Source organism: Lepidochelys kempii, chromosome 1 (genome assembly GCF_965140265.1).
Source record: "Lepidochelys kempii isolate rLepKem1 chromosome 1, rLepKem1.hap2, whole genome shotgun sequence".
NCBI classification, from domain to species: domain Eukaryota; kingdom Metazoa; phylum Chordata; order Testudines; family Cheloniidae; genus Lepidochelys; species Lepidochelys kempii.
Window position 1 is genome coordinate 100209720 of NC_133256.1, and position 26607 is coordinate 100236326.

At 40.2% G+C, this 26607-nt stretch overlaps 1 protein-coding gene across 2 annotated transcripts in view; it reads right to left on the reverse strand.

Annotated features, from left to right (window-relative positions):
* The window catches only part of NALCN (sodium leak channel, non-selective), a 345519-nt gene that overhangs the window by 106264 nt on the left and 212648 nt on the right, over positions 1–26607 (reverse strand). For both annotated transcript variants that reach the window (XM_073348939.1, XM_073348928.1), the window contains 3 exons: positions 21128–21319; positions 9296–9433; positions 3343–3417 (listed from right to left, as the gene is read on the reverse strand). In XM_073348939.1, coding sequence (XP_073205040.1) covers positions 3343–3417; positions 9296–9433; positions 21128–21319 — 405 coding nt within the window. The remainder of the gene's footprint in view (positions 1–3342; positions 3418–9295; positions 9434–21127; positions 21320–26607) is intronic.

Sequence of the window (26607 nt, forward strand, 5' to 3'; positions counted from 1 at the left end):
TTCTCCCTCTGGATCCCTGGGATGTGGGGGGGTGGGTGGGGTGGGTAGAGGGTGTGAGTGTCTGGACTGGAGGGTGCAGGGGCACAGCTGGGCTCTGGGTGTGTGTGTCTGGATTAGGGGGGCAACATAGCTGGGTTCGGGGGGGGTAGGGGATGTGAGTGCTGGGCTTGTGGAGGGGCAGAGAAACAAGAACTGGGCTGTCATAGGGGTTTCTTTAACTCTCTACTCCTGGGGGAATTTTTGTGTGTGTCTGTATTGTTGCAGACATATTGCTGACAGGTATTTTGAAATAAATTACCAAAATAACTGAAACTGGTGTGATTATATAGTGTTATTTGTACATATAGTAAAATTGTATATACAGTAAAATTTGCAGAATTTTAAAATATTTTGCGTAGAATTTTTAATTTTTTGGTGCAGAATTCCTCCAGGAGCAGAAAATGAAAAAACAAAACCAAAAACCCAAAGCAAACACATCCCACGCAAAACAGGCATGTGGATTTTCTAAAGGGTGATGCATTTTTATCTGGTATACAGGACATTTCTAGAGAATCAGTGACTTGTAAATTAGCTGGTCTGTTGCTTGCATCATTTCCTGGGATTCCATTCACCTTTTAATTAAAGACAGAAAAATATATTTTTTTCTATGCAATGATACAGAACCATTTTCATTATAGATATGCTCCCGATCAAAAACAACAATTACCCCACAATCTTTTTCTCCTTCTCATGATCGGTTTATAATGGAGAAACCAAAATGTCATTAAATTAAATACTCTGCTTTATCTTCTGTGATAAGAAAACCAATAATTCAGTATAATAGTGCAAAGCCCCTATCAGCACTGAGCCTGGGATGCCATCACATTTACCTCAAGGGAAACTTTCCTCCTTGAGTCCTTTAATCGGTTGCACAATCATTAATTTCAAAGCCACGTTTTTCATGGTTTTCACTGTAAATACTCCTTTAATCAGAAAACACCACCTATAGTATTAATTACTTTTGTGTAAAATATATGAAGGGAAGACTTTTAACATCACTGAGCGATCGTCTGTAAAAAAGGTTGTTTTAAACACAGAGAAACATTAAAAGCACGTGCCACAGCCTTGTGACTAGTAGTAACATTTTCAAAAGCACCTTTGTGACTTAAAAGCCGAAGTCCTACTGCCTTTCAATGAGACTTATAACCTCAGAATTGCAATGCCTGTCAGATGAGCCCGTGTCTACGCTACGAGCGAGGAGTGTGGTTCCCCTGTGCATGTACACCTACTCACGCTATTTCTCATGGAGCTAGCATACGTACAAATCGCAGTGTAGCTGCACCATCCTGGGCAGCGGCAGCGGAGGCCCAGCTGACCCATGGTGAGTATGTACCCACCACTTTCAGGTGGGTTCGTACATGGCACAGCTCAGCCGTGCCTCTGCGGCCATCACCCAAGTTATTGCAGCTATGCTGCTATTTATATTTGTGCTAGCTCATGGAGTGCCAGTGTGAGTTTGTGTACACGGGCAGGGGAATCACATTCCTAGTTCATAGTGTAGACAGAGCCTGAGCTGAGCAATGCCTGAATACCTTTAAAAACCAGGGCCTTACGCACCTTCGAAAATTTTCCTGTAAGACATTAGTAATGGGTAACTTGCTTCCTACACACCTAAGTCATTTTTATTGCAGGTCATTTTAGCTTATATGGTCTTCTGAGAGGCAAAATGCATAATCTGTTTTGCTCTACTGTATTACCAAGATGATCTGATGTAAGGCCCCTATTCAGCAAGGTTTTTAAGTATATGAATAATCTTTAAGCTTATGAATACTCCTATTCAAGACCAGTTTTCAGATTTCCTAGTGCCAGTAAAGAGTTCCCCTTGCAATGGGCATATTATCAGAAACAATTTAGTTCAATCTCATGTGACAAAGTTTCTCCTCTACTTTGGTGGGTCTTGAGCTTATTGGCGGATTTGCTCACCTTGGAGCTTCACGGCAGCGCTCAGTTTGGCCGTTTTTCTGAACCCACAGTTCAGGTCAACTCCTCCTGTGTCTGACCAGGAATTGTGAGGTTTGGGGGGAAACCAGGCCGGCCCTCTATTCCGGGTTCCAGCCCAGGGCCCTGTGGAATGCAGCTGTCTAGAGTGGCTCCTGGAACAGCTGTGTGACAGCTACAACTTCCTGAGCTACTTCCCCATGGCCTCCTCCCAACACCTTCTTTATCCTCACCATAGGATCTTCCTCCTGGTGTCTGATAATGCTTGTATTCCTCAGTCCTCCAACAGTCCGCATTCTCACTCTTAGCTCCTAGAGCCTCATGCTCCCAGCTCCTCACACGCACACCACAAACTGAAGTGAGCTCCTTTTTAAAACCCAGGTGCCCTGATTAGCCTGCCTTAATTGATTCTAGCAGCTTCTTGATTGGCTGCAGGTGTTCTAATCAGCCTGTATTAATTGTCTCCAGAAGGTTCCTGATTGTTCTGGAACCTTCCCTGTTACCTTACCCAGGGGAAAGGGACCTACTTAACCTGGGGCTAATATATCTGCCTTCTATTACTCTCCTGTAGCCATCTGGCCCGACCCTCTCACACTTGCAACACATAGGTGAGGCAGAATATTGGATCATCAATAAGCAATGGTTATAGAAGTCTGCTAAAGAACTTGAAGTATTTCTGTAATACTATTATTTGCAAGTGCCACAAAGTGATAGAGATGTCTCCGACAATATCATTCTTGAAAAAAATTCAGGTACAAAGGAAGAACAGCCCATGAATCACCTTTGAGTCCACAGCCATCCTTAGGCCAGTTAACAGTTTGTAGTAAACAATCACATACAAAATAAATGCAACAAATGAATTACTTTAATCCCCAAAGCAAAAGAAGAGCAATCCATATGAAGAACATTAATAAGAGTTAATTTGGCACACCATCCCTAATTTAGGTTTTCAGTGTAAATAATCTAAGCACATTAGTTAACCTTTTTTTTTTAATATATGAAAGAGAATAATTCTACACAGTATTTTTTCAGTATTTTAGAGCAGAAAAAAAGGTCCATTGATGAAATAGTTCTCCATTTCAGCCCTAATCCTGCAACAAGTTTTGTCACTGATCTCAATCGGAACAGGATTAGGCCCTTCATCTTAATAATTATTTAGTTAAATGGATGAACTTACCTGAAATGTGAACAAAAAGCCAATAATGATAGGTGAAATGAAGCCATTCTAAGATGAATATTACAAAATGTGCAATTACGTATACAAAATCCACATTTTTAGCAGGGGATTGGTGGGCATGATTATTCTCTAATGCAAATATTTTCCAGCATGAAAAAAACATAAAAGAACCCAAAAAACACTCTTACTTGTTTAAGCTTCTTTAGATCTTCATCAAGTTCCAAGTTGTCCAAAATAACAGCAACAAACAAGCTGAGCAGAATCTATAAAACAATTAAAAGTATTTTTTAAAAAGTTTGATTTCCCTTAAGAAGCAATATTAAATACTGTGGGTGAAATCCTGACCATACTGAAATACATGGGAATTTTGCCATTGACTTCAATGGGGCTAGAATTTCACCCTTTGTATCTACTAGTTTTTTTATAGTTAGTATATTATATTTAGCTGTGTATACAATAGTTAAACAAAATTACAATTTGAAGATTTTAGACTCCATGATCAATCCATTATTTATGTTTAATGAATATCCTTTGAAATGTACCTAGCAGGAGGAAATCACTTAACATTAATCGAAGTTATTATAACAAGAAACAAAGTGTAATCCTGAAGTAGCTCTTAGTAGGAGAAATACTACAAAACTACATTATGCAAGCTACCGCAACATCCCTTGTGCTAAGCAGTGGAGGGTATGGGAGTATGTTTGTCTGTGAGCCAGGGGCCAGTGAAGCTCAAGGTATGACTGATGCTAGCTGAGAAGGAGAAAGGTCAAGGGTGACTAGAGGGGAATGCACAGATTCAGTACATCCCCTCAGCTAGGCCCCAATCCTGCAAATACTTATGCATATTCTTAACTTTAGTACTGTGGGTAGCCCTATTGATTTCAATAGGACTATTCATGGTAATAAAGTGAAGCACTCATTGTTTGCCACATCAGCGCCCAAGCCATAAAAGGAAGCTACTTCTCTCAGTTGGGAATCCTGAATGAGGGTATCAGCAGAACCACCATCTAACTGCTCTTGGGGTGAATTCCCTGGCAGTACAAAATGCCTTGCAGAAGTGACTTCAGCACTTGAAAGTCTGTCTGCATTCCTACGCACCTAAACATCATAGACTTTCAATGCCACTTAGGTTCCTTGGTCCCTACAATATTTTAAAAAATGGGATTTACGCCTATAAGTCACTGAGGCACTTTTGAAAACTTGGGTCATACAGAGGACCATGATATATAAATAACATATTGGACAAATAATTTCTGAAAAATGTCAATCTTCAGAAAAAGGAATGTTCTTATTGTTACGTATTTGCTTGGACAATATTTAGGAGATTTCCTGCACCTGCTGTGAAGAGCATATTTAATAGGCTATATAATTAAATGCTACTTCATCTATTAGTGGAAACAGATTTCAGTCCTGAGGTTGCTGTGTTAAATGTTAAAGTGGCCTTTAAAATGCTAAAGCAAGGCAGAATTCAGATACAATACCTCTTCACTAGCATGAAACACTCTAATCATTAATAATTATGAGTGAGAATTTGTCTGTCATTCTGTCAGAATTTTATGGTATAGTAGTTTTTCTTTGAACAACCTGCATAGTCTATAATACTGTAATACATAAGGCCTGACCATAACAGTTAAGAAACTATTTATATTGGCATTTACTACTTATTGTTTACATTGAAGAGACACACAGTAACTATTAAATAGATCGCAAGTTAGTACCTCATTATGTCATATATATCTATACATATATAGATATATATACATACACACACAATCAAGACACACAAGACTTTCATCATTCTCTTTCACTTCAACATAAACCTTAGAGCACTTAACACAAAACAACAGTTAAACCCAAACTTATTATTTGTTTAACCTCCTCAGTTCCCATCAGGATTAACAGTATTCATTCCAAAATAATTTTTGTTCTTCAAGCCTCAACTTTTCCTCAGCTTCTATTGAGAAACCTATTCATTTATTTCCAGCTCTCTACTGTCTTCTTTGCCAAATACATACAATTATCACTCCTCCTTGCTCTGGCTCCTGAAAGTTATCATTTACTTCGACATTTAATTGCTTTATTTTTTAGCCACTTATTGTTTATTCTTAGACATCTTCTTGTTTGTTCTGGTAGCAACTTGACTCTTTCCACATCTCTTCACTGATCACACATTCATTTTTCTCCTACGTTCTCCCTCTTCATTTTTCAATGTTGTTATTTCTATTTTCATTTTCTTTTGTCTCCCTATAACTTTGTTCTACTATGATTTCTTTCCCCTTCCATAGTCTGAGAAGACCTGAGACCTGAAATGTCAACTTTAACCATGTGTTCTCCCTGCTACTCAGATGCACTTCATTAATTGCAGGGACACTGTATGGTATAATTCATATAGGGACCAGGCAACTCAAAATTCTCCTTGCCGTTTCCTTTATACTCTCCCATTGTGTGCGGGAGCAGCAGGAGTGTAACATGTGTGTGCCCGTACAACCCCACATACCATGGAAGAAACCAACGGACTGGTATGTACAGGGGTATTTCCAGAACATGGCTGGGGATGAGAGGCAGGGAGGCAGCACAGCACTTGGGAGACTGATTCTCTTGAAATGGAGATATTAGACAAGGAATGATGTGGCCCACTGGGCCAAGAACATCCTTTGCACTGTCAGAGAAAGGGGAGCATGAGATTTCCCCATACCCCCCAATCAACTTTACAACATGTGTTTCCAAGTCCAGGATTATTTTCCCAGTTCCTCTTTCCACCTTGCCATTCCCCTTTCCAGGAGCTTGAAATGGGGCTGCAGTAACCTCTGTGGCCCTTGTACAGAGGAGGGGAAGTGAGGAATTCATACACACACGGTGCTCTAGCCACCAAACAAGCAGTGATTCCTGATGGCAGAGCAGGAGTCATCCCCCACTCCCCATCAGGCCTGATCCTATTCAGGGTCAGCTGGTTTGGTGATGATCTGGATAAGTAGCTGTAAGAGAATCAGATGCCCCTTACTGGCATCTGTTATTGGATCAGGATTTTGGCCCATATGAAAGGACTCAGCTTCTTGGTATGGTGCAGGTGAAATTCTATAATCAGTAAAGCAAACAACAGAAAACTGGGTGTATGTACATAGGTAAACATAGAGTAAGTCAGATAATAAAATCGATACTGTAGACAAGGTAGGAAGGTTCTGAAAGTCAGAGAAAGGAATGGAGGACAGGGAAAATAGGAATAAGAATATTCTTATTTTTAAAACAAAATATATGATGAGCACCATGGGAAACTAGTGGTAAATGCATCTATTATTTAGTCTTAGGGACTGATGGAAACTAAGGTGATCATGGATTGGATTGTGGTGTTTTCTGTGGTTAGCATCTGAAAAACAGTACTAAGGCCTTAACTTATCTAGAGTTTTTGCAGAACTGCTTTTCCTTCTGCTCTCTACCTAGATAGACATAACCTTGCCCATTTGCAGCACACCCAGGAAAGATGTCTTTAGATATACAGTAACTCCTCACTTAAAGTCGTCCCAGTTAACGTTGTTTTGTTGTTACGTTGCTGATCAATTAGGGAACTTGCTCATTTAAAGTTGTGCAATGCTCCCTTATAACGTTTGGCAGCTGCCTGCTTTGTCCACTCCTTGCAGAAAGAGCAGCCCGTTGCAGCTAGCTGGTGGGGGCTTAGAACCAGGGTGGACCGGCAGCCACCCCTATCAGCTCCCCACTCCCCTAAGTTCCCTGTGCGGCAGCTGCCCAGCAGGCTACCAATTGCCAGCAGTTCAGCTGTCCCTCCCCACACTGCCATGTGCTGCTCCTGCCCTCTGCCTTGGAGCTGCTCCCCGAGCCTCCTGCTTGCTGGGGGGGGGGAGGGAGAAGAGGAGGGCTAATGTCAGGGTGCCCCCTCCCCCTTGCTCCTGCACCCCACTTACTCCATCTCCATAGAGCAGGGGGACACAGAACAGGGCTCAGGACGGAGGGAGTTTCCTGGCAGCAGCTGTGGTCTCAGCTTGCTGATTAACTTAACAAGGCAGTGTACTTAAGAGTGGGTCAGTGTACTTAAAAGGGAAATGCGCATCTCTCTCTCTCTCTCTCTCTCTCTCTCACACACACACACACACACACACACACATGGTGTGTGTCTCTATGTCTGCCGTGCTGTTTCCCCTCCCTCCATTTCTCCTGCCTTGTAGAGTGTGAAGCTACTTTAACAACGAGTTAACCCTTGAGGGCTCAGCCAATTGCTAGTTCATCATTTAGCACTAAGGCATTCCCTGTGAAATATCCCACCCTCTGACTTCACCACCTCAGCCAAGCTTCATTGCTGTGTATAGTATTAAATTGTTTGTTTAAAACTTACATTCTGTGTGTGTGTGTGTGTATAGTCTTTTGTCTGGCCAAAAAAATATTTCCCTGGAACCTAACCCCCCCATTTACATTAATTCTTATGGGGAAACTAGATTCACTTAACATTGTTTCTCTTAAAGTCGCATTTTTCAGGAACATAACTACAATGTTAAGTGAGGAGTTACTGTAATCCAAACTTTCATACAGATCCAGGAGTTGCTCTATTAATTTTTATTGTTTTATTAGTTAATAGGCTGCATCACATATTTCCCATGTGTTCATTTCTGCATCTATCATAGAAAAAGCATTATACTGATTTCTAATTAACAATTTGTACCATGAGGCTTTAAACTTATTTTCTTCAGTTTAATTACAGCTGTGAAAGGAATGCAATGAAACTGAAGAGGGCATCTCTGCATGATAAATAGCCCTTGTTTCACTCTGTGATCATTTGAACTATGAGGGCCCATGGTAGTTAACAGTTATAGTATTATGTTACAGTGGGAGTTTGGTGTTATCCAGAAAACCTCACACCAGACCAAGGTTGACCACCATGTACCACAAAGATTAAGGCTAGGTTTCATGATAGGTTTCAAAGCTGGCTAAATTGTCGGGCTCAACGGGTAGTGATCAATGGCTCCATGTCTAGTTGGCAGCCGGTATCAAGTGGAGTGCCCCAAGGGTCGGTCCTGGGGCCGGTTTTATTCAATATCTTCATAAATGATCTGGAGGATGGTGTGGATTGCACTCTCAGCAAATTTGCGGATGATACTAAACTGGGAGGAGTGGTAGATACGCTGGAGGGGAGGGATAGGATACAGAAGGACCTAGACCAATTGGAAGATTGGGCCAAAAGGAATCTGATGAGGTTCAATAAGGATAAGTGCAGGGTCCTGCACTTAGGACGGAAGAACCCAATGCACAGCTACAGACTAGGGACCGAATGGCTAGGCAGCAGTTCTGCAGAAAAGGACCTAGGGGTGACAGTGGACGAGAAGCTGGATATGAGTCAGCAGTGTGCCCTTGTTGCCAAGAAGGCCAATGGCATTTTGGGATGTATAAGTAGGGGCATAGCGAGCAGATCGAGGGACGTGATCGTTCCCCTCTATTCGACATTGTTGAGGCCTCATCTGGAGTACTGTGTCCAGTTTTGGGCCCCACACTTCAAGAAGGATGTGGATAAATTGGAGAGAGTCCAGCGAAGGGCAACAAAAATGATTAGGGGACTGGAACACATGAGTTATGAGGAGAGGCTGAGGGAGCTGGGATTGTTTAGCCTGCAGAAGAGAAGAATGAGGGGGGATTTGATAGCTGCTTTCAACTACCTGAAAGGGGGTTCCAAAGAGGATGGCTCTAGACTGTTCTCAATGGTAGCAGATGACAGAACGAGGAGTAATGGTCTCAAGTTGCAGTGGGGGAGGTTTAGATTGGATATTAGGAAAAACTTTTTCACTAAGAGGGTGGTGAAACACTGGAATGCGTTACCTAGGGAGGTGGTAGAATCTCCTTCCTTAGAGGTTTTTAAGGTCAGGCTTGACAAAGCCCTGGCTGGGATGATTTAACTGGGAATTGGTCCTGCTTTGAGCAGGGGGTTGGACTAGATGACCTTCTGGGGTCCCTTCCAACCCTGATATTCTATGATTCTATGATTCTATGATACATCAAAGAATTAATCCCATGTCCCTTCATAAAAAGTTAAGAATGAACACGACAATAACATGTAGCTAGCTGAGTAAAATACACAAGACAAGAAATATTCAGCAATTTGCAGCAAAGGAAAGCACTGAAAATTTGCAGGTCAAAACTTACCAGAGTAGCAAAAAGATGATAAAGTATAAAGTAAATAGCAACTACAGGTGCCCACATATGTCCTACAGCATTAAGAGTCTGATCCATGACATCCACCCATCCTTCCTGTGTAAGGATCTGGAACATTGACATGAATGCCTACAGGAGAAAAGAATCACAAGTATATTATAGCTGCATGCACTGCATTAAAATAATTCTATGGACAACCATCAAAGTTATATGGAGTAGATTTGACAAAGCAGAAAATCCAGTTATTGTTATCTTGATAAACAAAGGAGTGGATTTCAAATCTGTGAATGAGGATTACACACAATTTTCAGTGCAGAGGCAGACACAAATAGTCCAATATTTGACTGAACTGTAACAGTTTACAACTGTAAACACAGTCTCAACTTTCTTAGTCAACATGAAGCTTGATATCCTCCATAGTTGATGAAATATAAAGACTTTGATGGGTTTGAGGATCAGTCAAGATATTGTTTCCAGGGGTTTATTGCTCTGTCAGTTTATGAGTAGGTCAGTTTATTTTAAGTACTGTTTTCACATTCTAAATATGAAGCAAAACACTGGATCTTTATGCCTGTAATAAAGCTGTATGATTAAATGTTTTCATAAAGTGATAAAAGTTACATTCATGGCTCCTGCCTGGCAAACCATTACAGGCACTTTGAAAACACAATAAAAACTGTGGGCCCTGTCCTTCAAGCTGTTACATGGAAGCTGATCTCCAAAACTATGCAAAGCCCTATTGACTTTTTACTTAGCACTTTTGGTACAGATTTTTCAATGGCACTCAGCACCAGAGGTCAAACGCCTCATTAACTAAGGGTGAAATGGTACATACCACGTAAACAGTACAGCTGGTCAGAAAATGGAACACATTTTTCATTGACAATGTTTGAAATTTTTCGGCCAGCTGTCATTAGGAGCTTGATAGTATATGAGGAACCCAGTTTATTTACAGATTTGTATGTTAAAACTCAAAACTTAAGCTGGATCCATGCACCATTAAAGACAACCATTAAATAGAGCAATGCAGCAGGTTAGGCAGATCCCATCTGTTGCCATTTTCTTCATAACATGTAGGCCAAGGATCTACTTGATCGGCACACCAAAGTACAGTAGAGTTCATTGCAGTCTATACTCAGTGCTGGAGATATGTGTTATGATTTTCAGGTCACAGTCAGGCAATAACCTCAGAAAAATCAAGACAACCTGGGTTTTAAATGTCACCTCACAACCCAAATTCAGTACTTGGTCATGGACCCAGGCCTCCCGCTGTCAGCCCCTTTTTGTTAATATGGAGAGCAGGATAATGGATAATGGAGGCTTGGATAAACGGGATTCATTCTACTGTATATGTTTTTATTTTTTCATAAAATGTAAAAACTAAAGATTCTCTGTAAAAATGCAAATTCTGTGTTTTCCCATGTTTTTCCATGGCAAATGGATTTCTAGGATCCCTTCTAATGACCTATATCGGACCTAGGGATCACCAGGAAGGATGGAGAGCCTTAACCATGCCCTATTTATCCTGGTCAGCTCTATACCACCAGCAGCTCCCCTCCACTGGGTTAATCTTCCCATGGCTAACTAAGCCAGGTGCAGGGCAGCTTTATGCTGGTGGTGCAGGACAAAGAGACCACAGCATAGATCAGAATCTGTCCGAATATGTGAGAAAATTCTTTAGCCGGTAGCTCTTTCTGGTGTCCTACTATTTTGTTCAGCACAGGAAAAGACAAATTACCACGGATACCATTCAAGAGAAAATGTTTTGGTTACGATTGCAGCAAGCACTGTATGTTTTTCAATCAATACCATAGGAGCGCCACAGACAGAAGCAAAGACTGGTCAAGTACTATGCTCCTGTAAACGAAGTTTAATTAATGTATCTAAAAAAATCTCCAGATCTTGCGAGTTCGAATCTTTGGCTGTGACCAAACTGTCTATTAAACTGCTTCTTTTCCTTTTTCACTGTTGTCTAATATCAAGACTGACTTTCTTTCCAGGTAAGCAGCAATGGTCTAAGGTAAGATTTTAGTGAAGTATAGAACACAAAAACAAAGTATGTGAGAAACTGAAATGAGAAGCTCATGATGTCGCTTGCCATTATGGTTGCTCGATTCAACAGCTTGTTGTGATGTAGAGATATTTAATCTATGTTCATTGTGCCTAGCCAGCACAGGCAATAGTACTCACAAAGCATTTCTTGTTGGATTCCTTGAGAACCACCACCAGAAAAGCCCTTCACATGAATGTAATCAACCCATGTTCCTGCAGAATGGTGTTTCATAAATGCAAGTTGAAATATTGTGGGATTTTTATGTCCTTGAAGGAGCATCAAGTTAAAACACAGTGCTATGCTCAAACCTAATGGCAAAAATGGTAATTGTGGTGCTGTGGTGTTCCATGTTTGACACTCAGTGACTTCCATATCAACACTGCTTAGTTTTTTAAGTAAAGTAATTTCTCGAACTGACAGCTCTGCCAACTCAACATGGGTTCTGAGAGTCAGGCTGAGATTTTTCTTCTCTGTACCTCATGACTAGTAATAAAGGTTTCACAGCTCAAATGTCTTCAGATTATGTCCTCAGACACCTCTACGTTCCTACTGCCCTCAGGGAGCTTGTGCAGATTCAGCTGACTGAAATCCAGCTAAATTTCTCATTTCTGTTATAGTTTTGCAGTGCTAACTGGAGTAAGAAGTAGTAAACACATAGTTGTGTCACTAGAGTAAGCACATACAACTCTGAATAAAACTATTAAACCTATCTGTTAAGTAAGATGGTGCCAGTTTTACACAGTACTTTTCAGAGTTGAATCACACACCAAGCAAGCCTTCAGGGCTGGTTCAAACTGAAAGTACCAACTTCCTATGAGAAGCAAAGCAGAGGAGCACCTGGGATAAATCAGAGTTTTCGGATGAGAAAGACCCCACCAACAATGGATGCATTTAAGTAGCAGGTTGCAACGTTATCAATAAACATAACCAACAGGGCTTAATTTGTGGGAAGATGGCTAACTTATATCCAGAAACCAGGAAACAGGGAGGATAGCTGTCCACAAACAAGAGTCTGTAAACCAATTAAAGGATCCAGTCCATCTGTCAGAATCTTAGCCACTGGAATGAAGGTGCAACCGCATTAATTTAGATGGAATATATGGGCCCAAAGAGTCAAAGGTTTTAACATAACCCAGTCACTGACCAACATTTAACAGTTTAAACAAGGTTCAGGGTTTGCTATACAGAGACCTCAGCCTGCTTAGTAACATGGCAAACATACCATTAAAAATCATTTTAACCTTTTAACAGAATACAAGGAAAAATAGGTAAAGTATTAAATAGGGCTTTAATTTTAATAATATCCCTTGTTCCCTTTCCTTTAGCTGGACAGAGTTTTTAGAAGGAAAAACCCACTTGTCTGACAGTCTTTTAAGATGGTAATAACTGTCCTTTTTGGGAAATGAAGAAGTTAGTTGAGATGGGCTGCAGCTGTCATTGTTGCTGTTGTTAAAGTCTGATTTTATTTCCTAAAAGACAAAACAATATAAGCATACACCAGACAGAACAGAAAAGAATAGTAAAGATAGAAAATGCAGCTTCTGTCTCTGGCTTTAACTCTCACTCGCAAGCTCGCTGTTGAAAAAACATAGGCACAGGACATGGTTTTATCAGCCAGTCTGAGACGTGGCAAACTTGCACCAGCACTGGGCTGTTTAGGGCATTTCATTTAGCTGCCTCTCTGGTCATAGGCTGACTGTAGTGATAGAGAGTATGCAGTCTTGGCCAGCTAAGCCAGACCTTTATTAGACAGAAAGAAAAAAAAAAGAGAGAGAGAGAGAGAGAGAGAGAAGAGTTAAAAATAAGGTTGGGAAGAAAACAGGACATGTTGGGGTAGCGGGAGGGAGACAAAGTCTCACATCTCAGATAGTGGTTCGGATTTAGCTGGAGCCATTGGAGGTGGTGATGACATGGGTTCCCTCTCTCTTGCCTGGTCTGGTAGGACATCTCTCAGGATTAGGACACAGGTCCAGTATCTGAGAGATGGTGTGGGTTGCTGCCATGATGGTGGCTTTTTGTGGGGACTGCAGAAGGGAGTGATGGATGGAACAACCCCCTCCCTCATTATTTTGTCCACCAATTAGGCCTAATTTCCAACATGCTAATTTTGGTTTACTGATTTCTGATCCCTTACTGTTCTGCCAGTCAGCCTCACCTCAGTCCCTGGAAAAATCATGGAGCAGGTCCTCAAAGAATCAATCCTGAAGCACTTGCATGAGAGGAAAGTGATCAGGAACAGCCAGCATGGATTCACCAAGGGAAGGTCATGCCTGACTAATCTAATCGCCTTTTATGATGAGATTACTGGTTCTGTGGATGAAGGGAAAGCAGTGGATGTATTGTTTCTTGACTTTAGCAAAGCTTTTGACACGGTCTCCCATAGTATTCTTGTCAGCAAGTTAAGGAAGTATGGGCTGGATGAATGCACTATAAGGTGGGTAGAAAGCTGGCTAAATTGTTGGGCTCAACGGGTAGTGATCAATGGCTCCATGTCTAGTTGGCAGCCGGTATCAAGTGGAGTGCCCCAAGGGTCGGTCCTGGGGCCGGTTTTATTCAATATCTTCATAAATGATCTGGAGGATGGTGTGGATTGCACTCTCAGCAAATTTGCGGATGATACTAAACTGGGAGGAGTGGTAGATACGCTGGAGGGGAGGGATAGGATACAGAAGGACCTAGACCAATTGGAAGATTGGGCCAAAAGGAATCTGATGAGGTTTAATAAGGATAAGTGCAGGGTCCTGCACTTAGGACGGAAGAACCCAATGCACAGCTACAGACTAGGGACCGAATGGCTAGGCAGCAGTTCTGCGGAAAAGGACCTAGGGGTGACAGTGGACGAGAAGCTGGATATGAGTCAGCAGTGTGCCCTTGTTGCCAAGAAGGCCAATGGCATTTTGGGATGTATAAGTAGGGGCATAGCGAGCAGATCGAGGGACGTGATCGTTCCCCTCTATTCGACATTGTTGAGGCCTCATCTGGAGTACTGTGTCCAGTTTTGGGCCCCACACTTCAAGAAGGATGTGGATAAATTGGAGAGAGTCCAGCGAAGGGCAACAAAAATGATTAGGGGACTGGAACACATGAGTTATGAGGAGAGGCTGAGGGAGCTGGGATTGTTTAGCCTGCAGAAGAGAAGAATGAGGGGGGATTTGATAGCTGCTTTCAACTACCTGAAAGGGGGTTCCAAAGAGGATGGCTCTAGACTGTTCTCAATGGTAGCAGATGACAGAACGAGGAGTAATGGTCTCAAGTTGCAGTGGGGGAGGTTTAGATTGGATATTAGGAAAAACTTTTTCACTAAGAGGGTGGTGAAACACTGGAATGCGTTACCTAGGGAGGTGGTAGAATCTCCTTCCTTAGAGGTTTTTAAGGTCAGGCTTGACAAAGCCCTGGCTGGGATGATTTAACTGGGAATTGGTCCTGCTTTGAGCAGGGGGTTGGACTAGATGACCTTCTGGGGTCCCTTCCAACCCTGATATTCTATGATTCTATGATTCTATGATTCTGTTTATCAGGAATAACCTTAATACAGTCATTGAATTATATCAGGAGGCCTTTTTGTTTGTACTAATTCAGTTTGTCTCTCTTTTGCAACTTTTCGCGTCAACATTTATGACACTTTATGAGCTTTCACTTACTTTTTACAGCTGAGCTCACACTTTGGACAAATACATAGGCCCAGTTATCAGCCGCAGTAACAAGCTGGCAACCTCCACCCAGGAGGGGCCTTTTATTGACAGGGAGTGGGTAGGTGAACTAGTCAAGCTGTTCAGCCTCCTCTGAGATAACCAGTGGTATAAGAGGGGGAAGGAAGACAATGGCCAAACCTCTGCCCAGTGTCACCTTCCCCCTGCCCACCGCTATTTGGAACTGGGAGGGTTAAGTATCTCTACCACTGCCCCCTGATCTTCTCAGGATGCAGCAGGGCCAGACTTATGGGTGGGTGATATGGGCAACTGTCCAGGGTGCCGCCCTGGTCAGGGGGCACCATGGTTAAGAGGGTGCCAGTGCCCAGTCAGGGTCAGAGGCTTGCGCCCACTGGCCAGGCTCCGCTCTCAATTTGTAGGGCTTGTTGGCCCGAGCAGTGTCCCAGATTGGCAGAGGGGGCAGGTGGGTTGGGTTGGCTTCCAGCTGGGGGAGAAGCTGAAGATGTGGGGGGTGTTGTTGCAATTTGCAGGTTGGGAAGGTCTGCTCTGGGGGTGAGCTGCGGGAGCCCCAGTGGGCCCGGGGGAGTGCCCTGCAGGGTGGGCTGGGGCCAGGGCTGTGCCATGTGCTGGTTTGTGCTGGGAAGGATGTGAGGAGAGCACCAGGAGGAGAGCTGCTTCTGCCTGGCGTCTCACTCCCTGCACTCACCCTGGGCTGCCTGGTGCAGCCCACCTGCCAATGTAGCTGTTCAGCAGCCCCAAATGGCCTTGGAGCAGGGGAGGACAGGGTGTGCCCAGGTTAGTGGCGAGCGCTCCTAGGGGTACATAGCGGCATCTGAAATTGGAAGATGTTGAGGAGCAGAGTCAGTGGGGATCCCTAGGTAGGATCAGGGAAATACACGCAGTGCCGGGTGTGTGCTGTGCTGTGTTTCAGTTTGTGCCTGGCAGCGCTGCCATCCCCCTAGTGCTTCATACGGTTGCCAGTCTGGCATTCTCGCTGCTGGTGCCAGAGGCTCAGGGGCTACACTGAGCCAGTGCTGAGCGTACGGACTGCCTGTGCCATTTGCAGCAGTCTCTGCTGTAGATGCACACAGTCCCTACTGTAACTTAAAAGCTTCCCCAGTAAACTCAACGTGTGTGATCGTACTGTGTATCTGTACTTAAAACCAAAGAAAGGGCACCAAAATACAAGTTCTCCCAGGGTGCCATTTTCCCTAAAGCTGGCCTGGGACACAGAGGTGGCTATATCCTACTAATCTGATGTGGCCACCCCACCCCACTGAAGCAAAAAGTGAGGGATACTACATTAAAGTTATTCTCATTTACTTCTGGCTCACAACCTCTGTGTGTGTGACTAATGATTGTTGAACCAGTTTAGCCTTTATTAATTATATCTGAATTACTTATTATTATTTAATCTCTTTTTTAATGGGAAACTTCTATTTTAATTATTTGCTTCAAGGTGTATAGATATCTTTAATATATTACTGCACGTTTTCTCTGTAAAATCTACATAAATTTATTTTTTAAGTTGAAAAGTACCCTTTCAATGTGATGAAAACTTAGCCTTCCATTTAAAATTGTAATATATAATGTGGTTAGTTCTAATGATATCCTTTAAATAAATTTAAATCTTTCCTCATATTATTAAAGTTCCCTATATTGGAAAAACATTAGCTTAAAGAAAATAATATGGCAGTGAATAATGATTTTGTGTTTTGTACCCAGCAATCTTCCTTTCAGAAAAAGATATTTTTAGTTGAAAGGTACATTTCTAACCATTTATGTTAAAATGAAATGCAACTATCTAGCTGACAGAACTAACAGCTGTGAAAATGAGACTTAGAGATTTATGCAAATGGAGGACTTCGGAATTAATTCATGTTATGGAAAAGACTGTCAGTTTCTATGAGTCTTTATGCCCCATTACTTAATTAGCTGTTTTGATGATGGTCGTCAAACTGCATTTGTATGAAGTGGAAGATCTGCAAATAGGGCATGTTATATGAAATGTGTGACAATTCTGATTTTTTTGTCCATCCATTAAACAGATAATGCCCCACAAATGACTATAGATAAAGGGGGGAAATGTGTAGTTTTACAAAATCTAAGGTTCACTTACAGAGCACTTGTTCAATAAGTATGCTTGTATGCAAAGTATCATGGGCCGAATCCTACTGGCCTTCCTCATGAGCAGTCCCACTAAAATCTAAAATGAGGATTTAGGACCACTGTTGTATAAATGCTTGCTCTCTCTCCCCTACCACTCCCCTCTTCCACCCTGCTACATACCCAAGAAGAATTCAGTAACATACCATGATAAGAAAGGTCAGCCTGTAAAAACACCTCAATAGGTATTACATAGTAATGGCTCTAAAGAGTAAACAATTCATCATTTAAGAACTAACAAAAAAGTTTTTTTATGATTGTGTGGAACTAATGTGTCTCTAGCTGAGCCTCTTTCAGCCTCAGCCCCAGGAGTGAAATCCTGATCATACTAAAGTCAATGGATGTTTTGCCATTGACTTCAATGGGGACAGGATTTGACCATGGGTTTCTATGTTATTTTGGACCCATTTTTAAATTCTGATCCTCTTTTCACTCACACTGGAGCAGCTAATGTTTGTCCCCAAGATTCAGAGAAATGCAATCTGCTTTCAGAGGTGTAGGTAACTATGAAACTACAATGATCCCTTCTATTTTCTGTGTAGTTCACCTTGAAATTTCTAAGCAGTCTTAGCAGAGCTGTTCAAAGGCACAAATGGAAGTTTGGTACCTAACTTATTTATATCTTTCAACATCTCTCGCTCTCTGTACCTATAGTTCAGCTGCTCCTTTTTTTCTCTCTAGGGCTCATACAGGCTGAGAAGACAGAAATGGTGTTTTTTCTTTCTTCATGTCTTAATTTGTCGTTCTCTTAAAGCAAATCAAGGTAATTGTGACAGAGTATCTATTTGGATACAGTAACAACACTTCCCAGCAGTGGTTTGTTTTTCAGTGTAGTGTCTGGCCTTTCACTTAATTTAGACTTAAAAAATATTGCTCAAATGGAATATTTTGATCACTGTATAGTGTGTAAACCAAGAATATAGCTCTCTCTCTCTCTCTCTCTAGCAGAATATAGCTCAATAATGCTATACAAGACACTGTAGAATACTTTGCTATTTTATTCATTTGGGGAGATGGTTCCTAAAAATACAAAGAAGATGGATCTGTTAATAGCAGTAAAGTAAACATCTGTATTTTGTGCTCTTAGTATAGACATAAAGATGAAGTTAGGCCATCTGAGAAGCAGCACCGATCAAAAGAACACTGGAATTTGTAACCAGAGCAACACTGAGCTTGTGCTTATTGACTGTTCATACAACCATGTGAAAACATGCAATTTATAGGCATTAGTGAAAGAAGGAGGCCTATTGTTTCCAAAACCCATACTGTGCTTCATTGTAGGATATTTATGGTTAAGGGCGGATTTTATTTTTAGTCTACTGTTTCAGTCTCAAAAGGACTTTAGTGTTAAGGTTCAAAATTTACCCTACATTGTCATCCTTTTTGTAAGTGTAACAGTCCTCAGCATTTCAGGAACTGCAAAACCCACCATGTCAATTGTGCCTGCCATTTCAGATTAATTCTTGCATCAGGGCAAGCCCCTATAAATCTATAATAACACACTCTGCATATATGAACCCAACGTCATGCTTGCCCTCTCTGATAGTAAAGCTATTTTTGCAAGCACAATTTGAAAATAATACATTCCAGAATCTTTAAACAGAATAATTTTATAATTTTATGTTTACTAGTATGTATGTTTGCCGCAAGACTGGTTCTGTAGTCATTCAGTTGAAGAATCTTACTGAAATCAATGAGATTACTATGTTAACGGTAGTCCCCCAACCTTTGTAAGAGGGAGACACTTTAAAGAGACATTGACAGGTCAAATTTCACCCCAAATTCAATTTTCTTAACAGTAAATTTTCATTCATTACATCAGAGGTCCCAAAGCAGTAGAACTACAAAAGGAAAACACACATTACCGATTATATTTCCCAAACCCTCATGCTTTAGTGAATTTGTATACAGTAAAAGAATAATATTCAGAAAAAGAATAACTGAAGACTATTAAGTCAAACTATCATATGAGATGTATTTTAAAACATTTTAATTTGACTTCCACTGATACACTGCTATTGGTAATCCATCTTATATTCAATTGAGAATTCAAGCAGAAAAATATTAAATTCGTATTGTTCTGTCTTTTAGCATCTCAATAATCCATTAACGGGAATATCCTCTTTTCCTTTGGACAGTATATTTCAGTACCTACATACCTTTGCCAAAAATGAATATGTTAATAAAATAAATGTGGGTAAAAATGTCCACATTAATGTAAAAGTTTACTAATAGCATGGTAGAGCATGACAATGTTTGTTTAAACTTGAGCTTTCACAGATCAATACGTCAGTTAAAATCTGCAAGTTGCTGTGAGGATCTCTTACCTTGATTATGTAACTATAATTCTCTTAGGGGTTTTCACTGACATTTTCGTAGTTCAAAACTTAAACACATGCTAGAAATCAAGTGCACAGACGTTTCAGACTTTCAATTTACTATCAAAGGTTCTCCTAAAACTATACATTGGAGTTGACAGTACAATATAACTCGTGGCATTATCACTGCAATTAGGCAGAAGCCTGATTATTTTTTTTATACACTTGCCTCCTAGCGTTCTGTTTTCTCTTCCTTCTCCAGTGTTTGAAAATGAAACCTAATTACATTTGTAATGACCCTACTAACTCTTTTTCTAGCCAGGCTTTCTAGAATTGGAATTGTAGCATAACATTTCTTCCCTTAGCATATCTATTTTTTGTCTCACTTTTGGTGGCTAACATCCCAGACATGTAATAAAGGAGATCATTAGAAATTGTTGCTTCACTATTTTGTTTGTTAAATGCGTGACTCTTGAGGCTGCCTTATTCATTCCTATTTAATTGTTCCAACCAATGCACTTTCACTAAAACAGATATACTATGAAACCAATATAGGATGATTGAAAGCAATAAAGTGTCAATGGAACCAATCCATGTACACTCAGTCTAATATAGTATTAAAGAAATGGCAGTATTTTCATTCAAAACAGTGTGTTTCACTTTACAGTATATTAATATATAATAAATAATATAACAGTATATTAGCTACAATTTCTACTGAATTTCAGAGTTTCATTCTGATTTCATGTCATGCCCACAGTATTTATTTATGCCCAAAAGGTGGATGCATACTTTGGCAATGCAGGCAGATTTTACAACCTTGCCTAAAATACACATTCTTGTGCATATCAAGAGCAACCATTTTTCATAATACCAAAGGTACATATAAGCTTGGAAGTATTAGCTATTTATTGGTAAATATGAGTAATCGTCGATTTCACTGCATACATAAACTGGCAAAAATACTTCCATTGATAATCAAATTCTGCGGATAGGCAAAGTAAGAAAAATGCTGCTGAAGAACTTACTAGAGTTTGAATTAAGGATATATACTGTATATATTTTGACATGTGATGCTGACAATTTGTTTTTTTTAGTGGTTATAAAGCTTTAACTTTTTGAACCTCAACGTCTACCGCCATTAATTATTGCTTGCCCCTCCCCCATAATTTCCCGCAACTGTTAAAATTTTAAATAGATTAAAATTTTAAAAATGCTTAAAAATCAAAATTAATATTTGTAACTATTATAAGTCATTAAAATTGATTTCTGCCAACCCTAGTTATATATCATGTCCAAGTGGAACATTCCACACGTATACACTATTCCACACATGCATGCTCTCTCCATTGTATCCTTGACCATCGTTAGACCCATACTTTTTGCTGTGCCATTATATCTACATCTGTACACCTTAGACTTCCTTCAGCAATAGACAAACAAACAAAACAGCCCAACTCAAATTTCTCTTTACTATTGTGGGTCTGCAGGAAAACAGAACCACACAGCAAAGACCATACTATTATTTGATCTTCTATAAGGTAATAAGCTTTCATCATGATGAAAACTAGATTAGACAGAAAGATAGACCTGTAATAAGATAACTAGTGAAGTAGTCAATCCTTCTTATACTTACCCTTGGAAAAGTTGTAAATCTGTCCAGTTCTTCCACAAAGCAGAACATCTGTAAACTAATTGCTGACATTACAATTAAAAGGCTGGCAGTGAATACAACCAAGCTCCCAAGTTTTTTTCCAGGACCAAATATCTTATACACAAAATCCTCCAAAGCAGGAGAAATCTTTATAAGTCGAACTACCCTAAGCACCTGCAAAGAGAGAGGAAAAGATAAAATACAATTACAATCATATTAGTTTGTCTGATTATATTATCCATCAATTTTAATAGATTCACAGATTTTAAGGCCAGAGGGGACCGTTATGATCATGTATTTAATCTGACCTGCATACACAGGCTAAAGAACCTCACCCAACAATTTCTGTATCAAGACCATAACTTCTGTTTGAGCCATAATATACCTTTTTAAAAGACAAGCAGTCTTGATTTAAAGATAAGAAGTGATCAAGAATCCACTACACCTCTAGTTAAATTGTTCCAATGGTTAATCTATGTGCCCTGTTAAAAAATATATCTTATTCCTAGTCTGAAATTAATCTAGGATGATGCAGCATTTTTATTAAAGTTTCCTCCTACTGCTCAGAGCCATGCGTTTGATAAAAAAATTATATTCTTTTTAGCTCATTGCTTCCCTTGGTATTTTTCCCTTTCTATATTAATAGCCTTGATCCACAATCTTTTACAATTCCAGTGTATCAATAAAAAAAAAACTATGTGGCTCTTAAGAGAATGTATTTGTAACACTGAACACTGGGCTATATATTCATGCAGAGAGCACGCACCTGTATCCCCACAGATAGTTTGCCCATACAATGACCTAAGAGGAAGTTAACCCTGAATCTCAATGCAAAGAGTTGCATGAGGTACTATAAAATATAAATCATTAAATGTTTCATTAGCTAACATGCATGATTGTTAATACTACATTCAGTGAGAGACCTTCCAGTGACATAGTTTCTCAACATGGGGAGAATATCACCAGTATGCTGGTGACACACAGCTGTCTCATTATTAATTATTATTATTATTGGTACCATACAGAATCCTAGTAATGGAACAGCACGCCATTGTGTTAGGTGCAATACAACACACAATAAAAAGAGAGTCCCTGCCCCAAACAGCTTGCGATCTAAACAAATACATGTCTCTCATGCCCCATGGACCCCATACATTCTGCACATCTCCGTCACGGAATGACACTACCAGCTGGATGTATCACAGCTGCCTTGTCCCCAGTATGGGGTAAATAGAAGTCTTGCGTCTGGACACAAGCTGATGTTATGAGGAAGTTCTCTCTTCCTTTAGTGAGGTAGGTTAAGAATCCTGGAGTGACTGTATCATTTCCATGGTAAACCATGTGTTGTTTGCATGAGGGTCTAATGTGTTTTTTCTGTTGTGTAATTTGCATAGGCTACTGCTACGCACTTATTTATTTTGTAACAGGAACACACGCTCCCATGACTGGTGTTTTATTACCGCTGCTTAGGAGGGCTTCTCTATAGCTTGCAACTTGTTCAGAATTCAGCACCACATTTGCTCACGGATTTAAGATGCTGTGATCATATTAGGCGCAACCTGTGTACTTTATATTGGCTACCCGGAAAGTGGTAGATTGAGTTTGGCCTGAAACCGTTGATTTTTTTAATATACAATTCTCCCTTGAAGTGTGGCTGAGTAAAAACGATACCTTTACTCAACAGAACTACTCCTGGGGTGAAATCCTAGCCCCACTGAAGTCAATGTGAATGTTGCTATTGACTTCAATGGGACTAGGATTGAACCACTGGTTTGTATTCTGAATCATGTTTTAGATTTAATTGTCTTACCTAGCTTTCTTTTTTCTCCGCCTAAAGAGCTCTAACTGACCTTTAAGTAGCACATTAATCTTTATTGGTGCTATTTTGCTATTTCATTTGTTTTCATTAGGAGACAAATTAAATCTAGCAAAGTTTTACTGTAATGACATTCTTGTTTTCCATGCTATAGGCTAATACATACAAATTTTCTTTTTTAAGATTTTTACATAGATGGTGTGTACTTTTGGGGGTAAAATATATAAAGATTTTGTACCGCAATTCAAAATGAAAATTAAAAAGGAACCCACAAGTTTTGTTACATAAAATTTCTAAGAATGCCTCTCTCAAGATGTAGTTATGTTTACCTCAGAAGGTTACTCTATAATATTTTTTCCCCAATAAAAAACACCACCTTCTGCCTTCAAAACACAATATATTCCACTCCATTCCATTCCAAAAAAACCCTTTATAAGACTGCTGTAATACATAAAACATGGAGTCTTTCCATTAACTATGAAGGCCTTTTGGATCAGGGTTGCAGAAAATTTGCTTTACTGCTAATTTTCTGTCACAGAACGGTTTGCATGTTGCTGTGAACAAGAATTAATACTGATGTGCACAGAGAGGTGGTTAAGAAGGTGAGTAATGCCTAGCGTGGTGAAGAGTAACTCATGTATTGACAAGAGGTTATCTGTGAAGGCAAATAAATAATGTAGACTATGATAGACATTAGGGAAGCCTAGGAAGGTGAAAAAAAGTTCTGTTTGATAAACTAGGGGGTATTCAACAAGGAACTCTTTTTAGCTACATTTTTTTGGTTGACTGGGAACACAGCAACCCTGTCACCATTAATATTAAAATACCTGAAGATCTGCCTAGCCTCCAGAAGTATCCCTGTGAACATTACTTTTTGACCTTAACTGAACTGGAGATACGTTACACAGCTTGCTAGAAATCTGCTTGTTTGGGAACATGGTGTATACATGCCTGCACACTGACAAAGGTATTTTCCAACCTCTGTGTCATTTGCCTACAAGGGGATTTGGATTGTGGAATGTGACCCAGATCTTTCAGTGTAGCAGGTGCTTCTGCTTATAAAACGTATGTCTTTTCAGATAGATAGTTCTATGAAAACTACATCTTAAAAAAAACTCTGTGATGAAACAGCAAGTGCCCTTTATTTCATAATGGGTCCAGAGGACAGGTTTGGGTTTTTTTGGAGAATGTAGGGAGGATCCCGCCCCAGTGAAGTCAATGAGAATTTTGCTATTGACTTTGACAGGGCCGGGAGTTCACCTGTAGTGTTTTAAGGTAACAACAAAAACAACAAAACACCCTCCCAACCAATTAACATTATTTTTAATAAATAAAAATATCCTTTTAAGTTTGGTTTCGACATTGTTTTAATCTCTGTAATTTAGGTGTCAGAAATTAGTATCAATATCTGAATATACTTTTAGTGCTGCTCACTTCTGTTTCACTAGAATTATGCTGATAGTTAGAGCTCTGTGAAATCTTTTTATAATTTTTCATTTTATTTCTCGGAATTTGTTGTTACTTCATTTTCTCAGGTCCTGCCCCCAGGGCAGTAAAAGACCCTGGGGGCTGAGGAGTGGTTGTAGAGTGAGCCTGCATTCACCATGCAGCAGGGGCTCCTGACCCAAAGGGCTCAGCCCACCTCCCAGCTCCAGGAATTGTGGCGTGGTGCATGGGGTTGCAATGCCATTCACTTTTGGCCCACCCACCCCACCAGTCATGCTGGCAGAGGAGTGGCCGGGACAGTCCTGAGTAATGTTGTGATCCAGTCTGGCAGGTTAAAATGCCTACACTGGGGAGTTTTTCATTTTATGTCATTTTAATCATTGTTTTTCATTTTATTTCATGTTATTTTGCATTTGCAGGAAATACGGGGCTGACTCACTCTAACTATGTGTCACCATGAACGATTTTCTTTTAAATGTAGAAGGCATGCAAATTACACATTTTAATCCTTTGTGAAAGATTGGTCACAAAGTCAAGGCGGGGGGAGATTTTTCAAAAACACTCAGCAACAACCCACCTCTGTTCTCATTGAAGTCTGTATTAAAACTCCCATATTGCAGTGGGAATATAGTTAGGCCAACAGTGAGTGCTTTTAGATAATCCCACCCCAAACATATAAATATATGAAAAAAGATCTATCTAGACAGATATTATCAGAGCAAGAAAAAGACAGAAGGACCAGATTCAGGCAGTAATTTCCCCCTTCTATTCTACAGAGTTAGCGATGACCACAATTATTTTGTCCAATACGTAAAATTTATATTTTAATATTCAAACTTCCTGGAAAGAGACCACAAGCTGTAAGTGGGTTCTGATTAAAGAAATATTCCACCAGTGAGTTAATGTGTTTGCTGCTTGTAATATTTGAGAGTTCCAACTTACTGTTGTCTGATTGTTTATTTTACATTTGTGCAATAGAAGTACAATGGTTTAGTTTAAGGTATTCATTTTCATATGTTTGAGAGTTACATCATGCCCTTGAGTGGCATTGTGCTGAGTATTCTGATATCATGTAATCTCAGCAAGATCTAAAGTGCCACCATCTAAAAACATTCAATTCCTGTGGGGCTATGTGCCAGGGTCAGAGATCTTGTAGCTTTGCAGGTTTTCCTGACCAATTTTGTAGAATCATGTAAAGAGAATGTGAATAGGCTTTGTGCAGTTTTCCACAATCTATCAAAGTTCATCACTACATTTCAGCGGACCGTACTATGTGTCATCATAGTTTATAATGCTTTTCTGTAAGATTTATCTATGTCATTTATTATTTACCCTTTTAATTATTAATTACTAATCTCTTGCTTCAACTCGTTTCTAAATAATAGATGGATATGAATCTGTTCTAATTTTTTAAACTCATAAATGCAACATATATCACTGAAACTACCGTGAAGGTATTTTGGTCTCTCTAAGCAACACTGTTTTACTTGCTATTATCTGAACTACAATTCCCAGAATTATCTTATAGCTAAAATGTCTGACCAGTCTAAAAAGCTGTGTCCTGTAGTTCTCATGTAAGGTTGTGATTTTCCAATGCCAAAATAATTGTTTTAGCCTTTTTAAAGAAAGGATTACTAGACTCAGTAACTGACACCTTACACTTGAGATTATACTACAATATAATGAACCTATGGGCCTTTTCCCACAACTAGATTGACCCTACAGGACATGTTCATCCAAGAAGGAGGGACAGGGAATAAGTTGGTATGGCGGCTAGGCTAACAAAGGACAAATGTGAGCTCACTTACAACCCGAAAATGGGTCAACCCCAAGGAATCTCTCTCTCTCTTTGTGTTCCACAAGGGACTTCCAGCAGGAATGGACAGGACAGCCCCCATAAATAGATTAGGAATAACCTGAAGATTGAAAAATGTCAGGATCCAGGGTGGAGCTGGGGAAATGGCTTTAGAAGATCCAGAAGGGACTGAGGCAGAGAATCTCCTAGTTAGGAAAGTAACATGGGAAGGTGACAGCTGGTAGAGCAGTGTCTATGGAATCAAAAGTAAGTTTATGGGGAACTGAGGGCCAATAACAAGCAAGCCACTTGTGGACATTAAGGGTCAGCGGGAGGACATGCAGTAAGAAGTGGTGTGTGTGCAAAGGTGAATGAAGAATTGTGGCCAAATTAGACCAAAGCCAG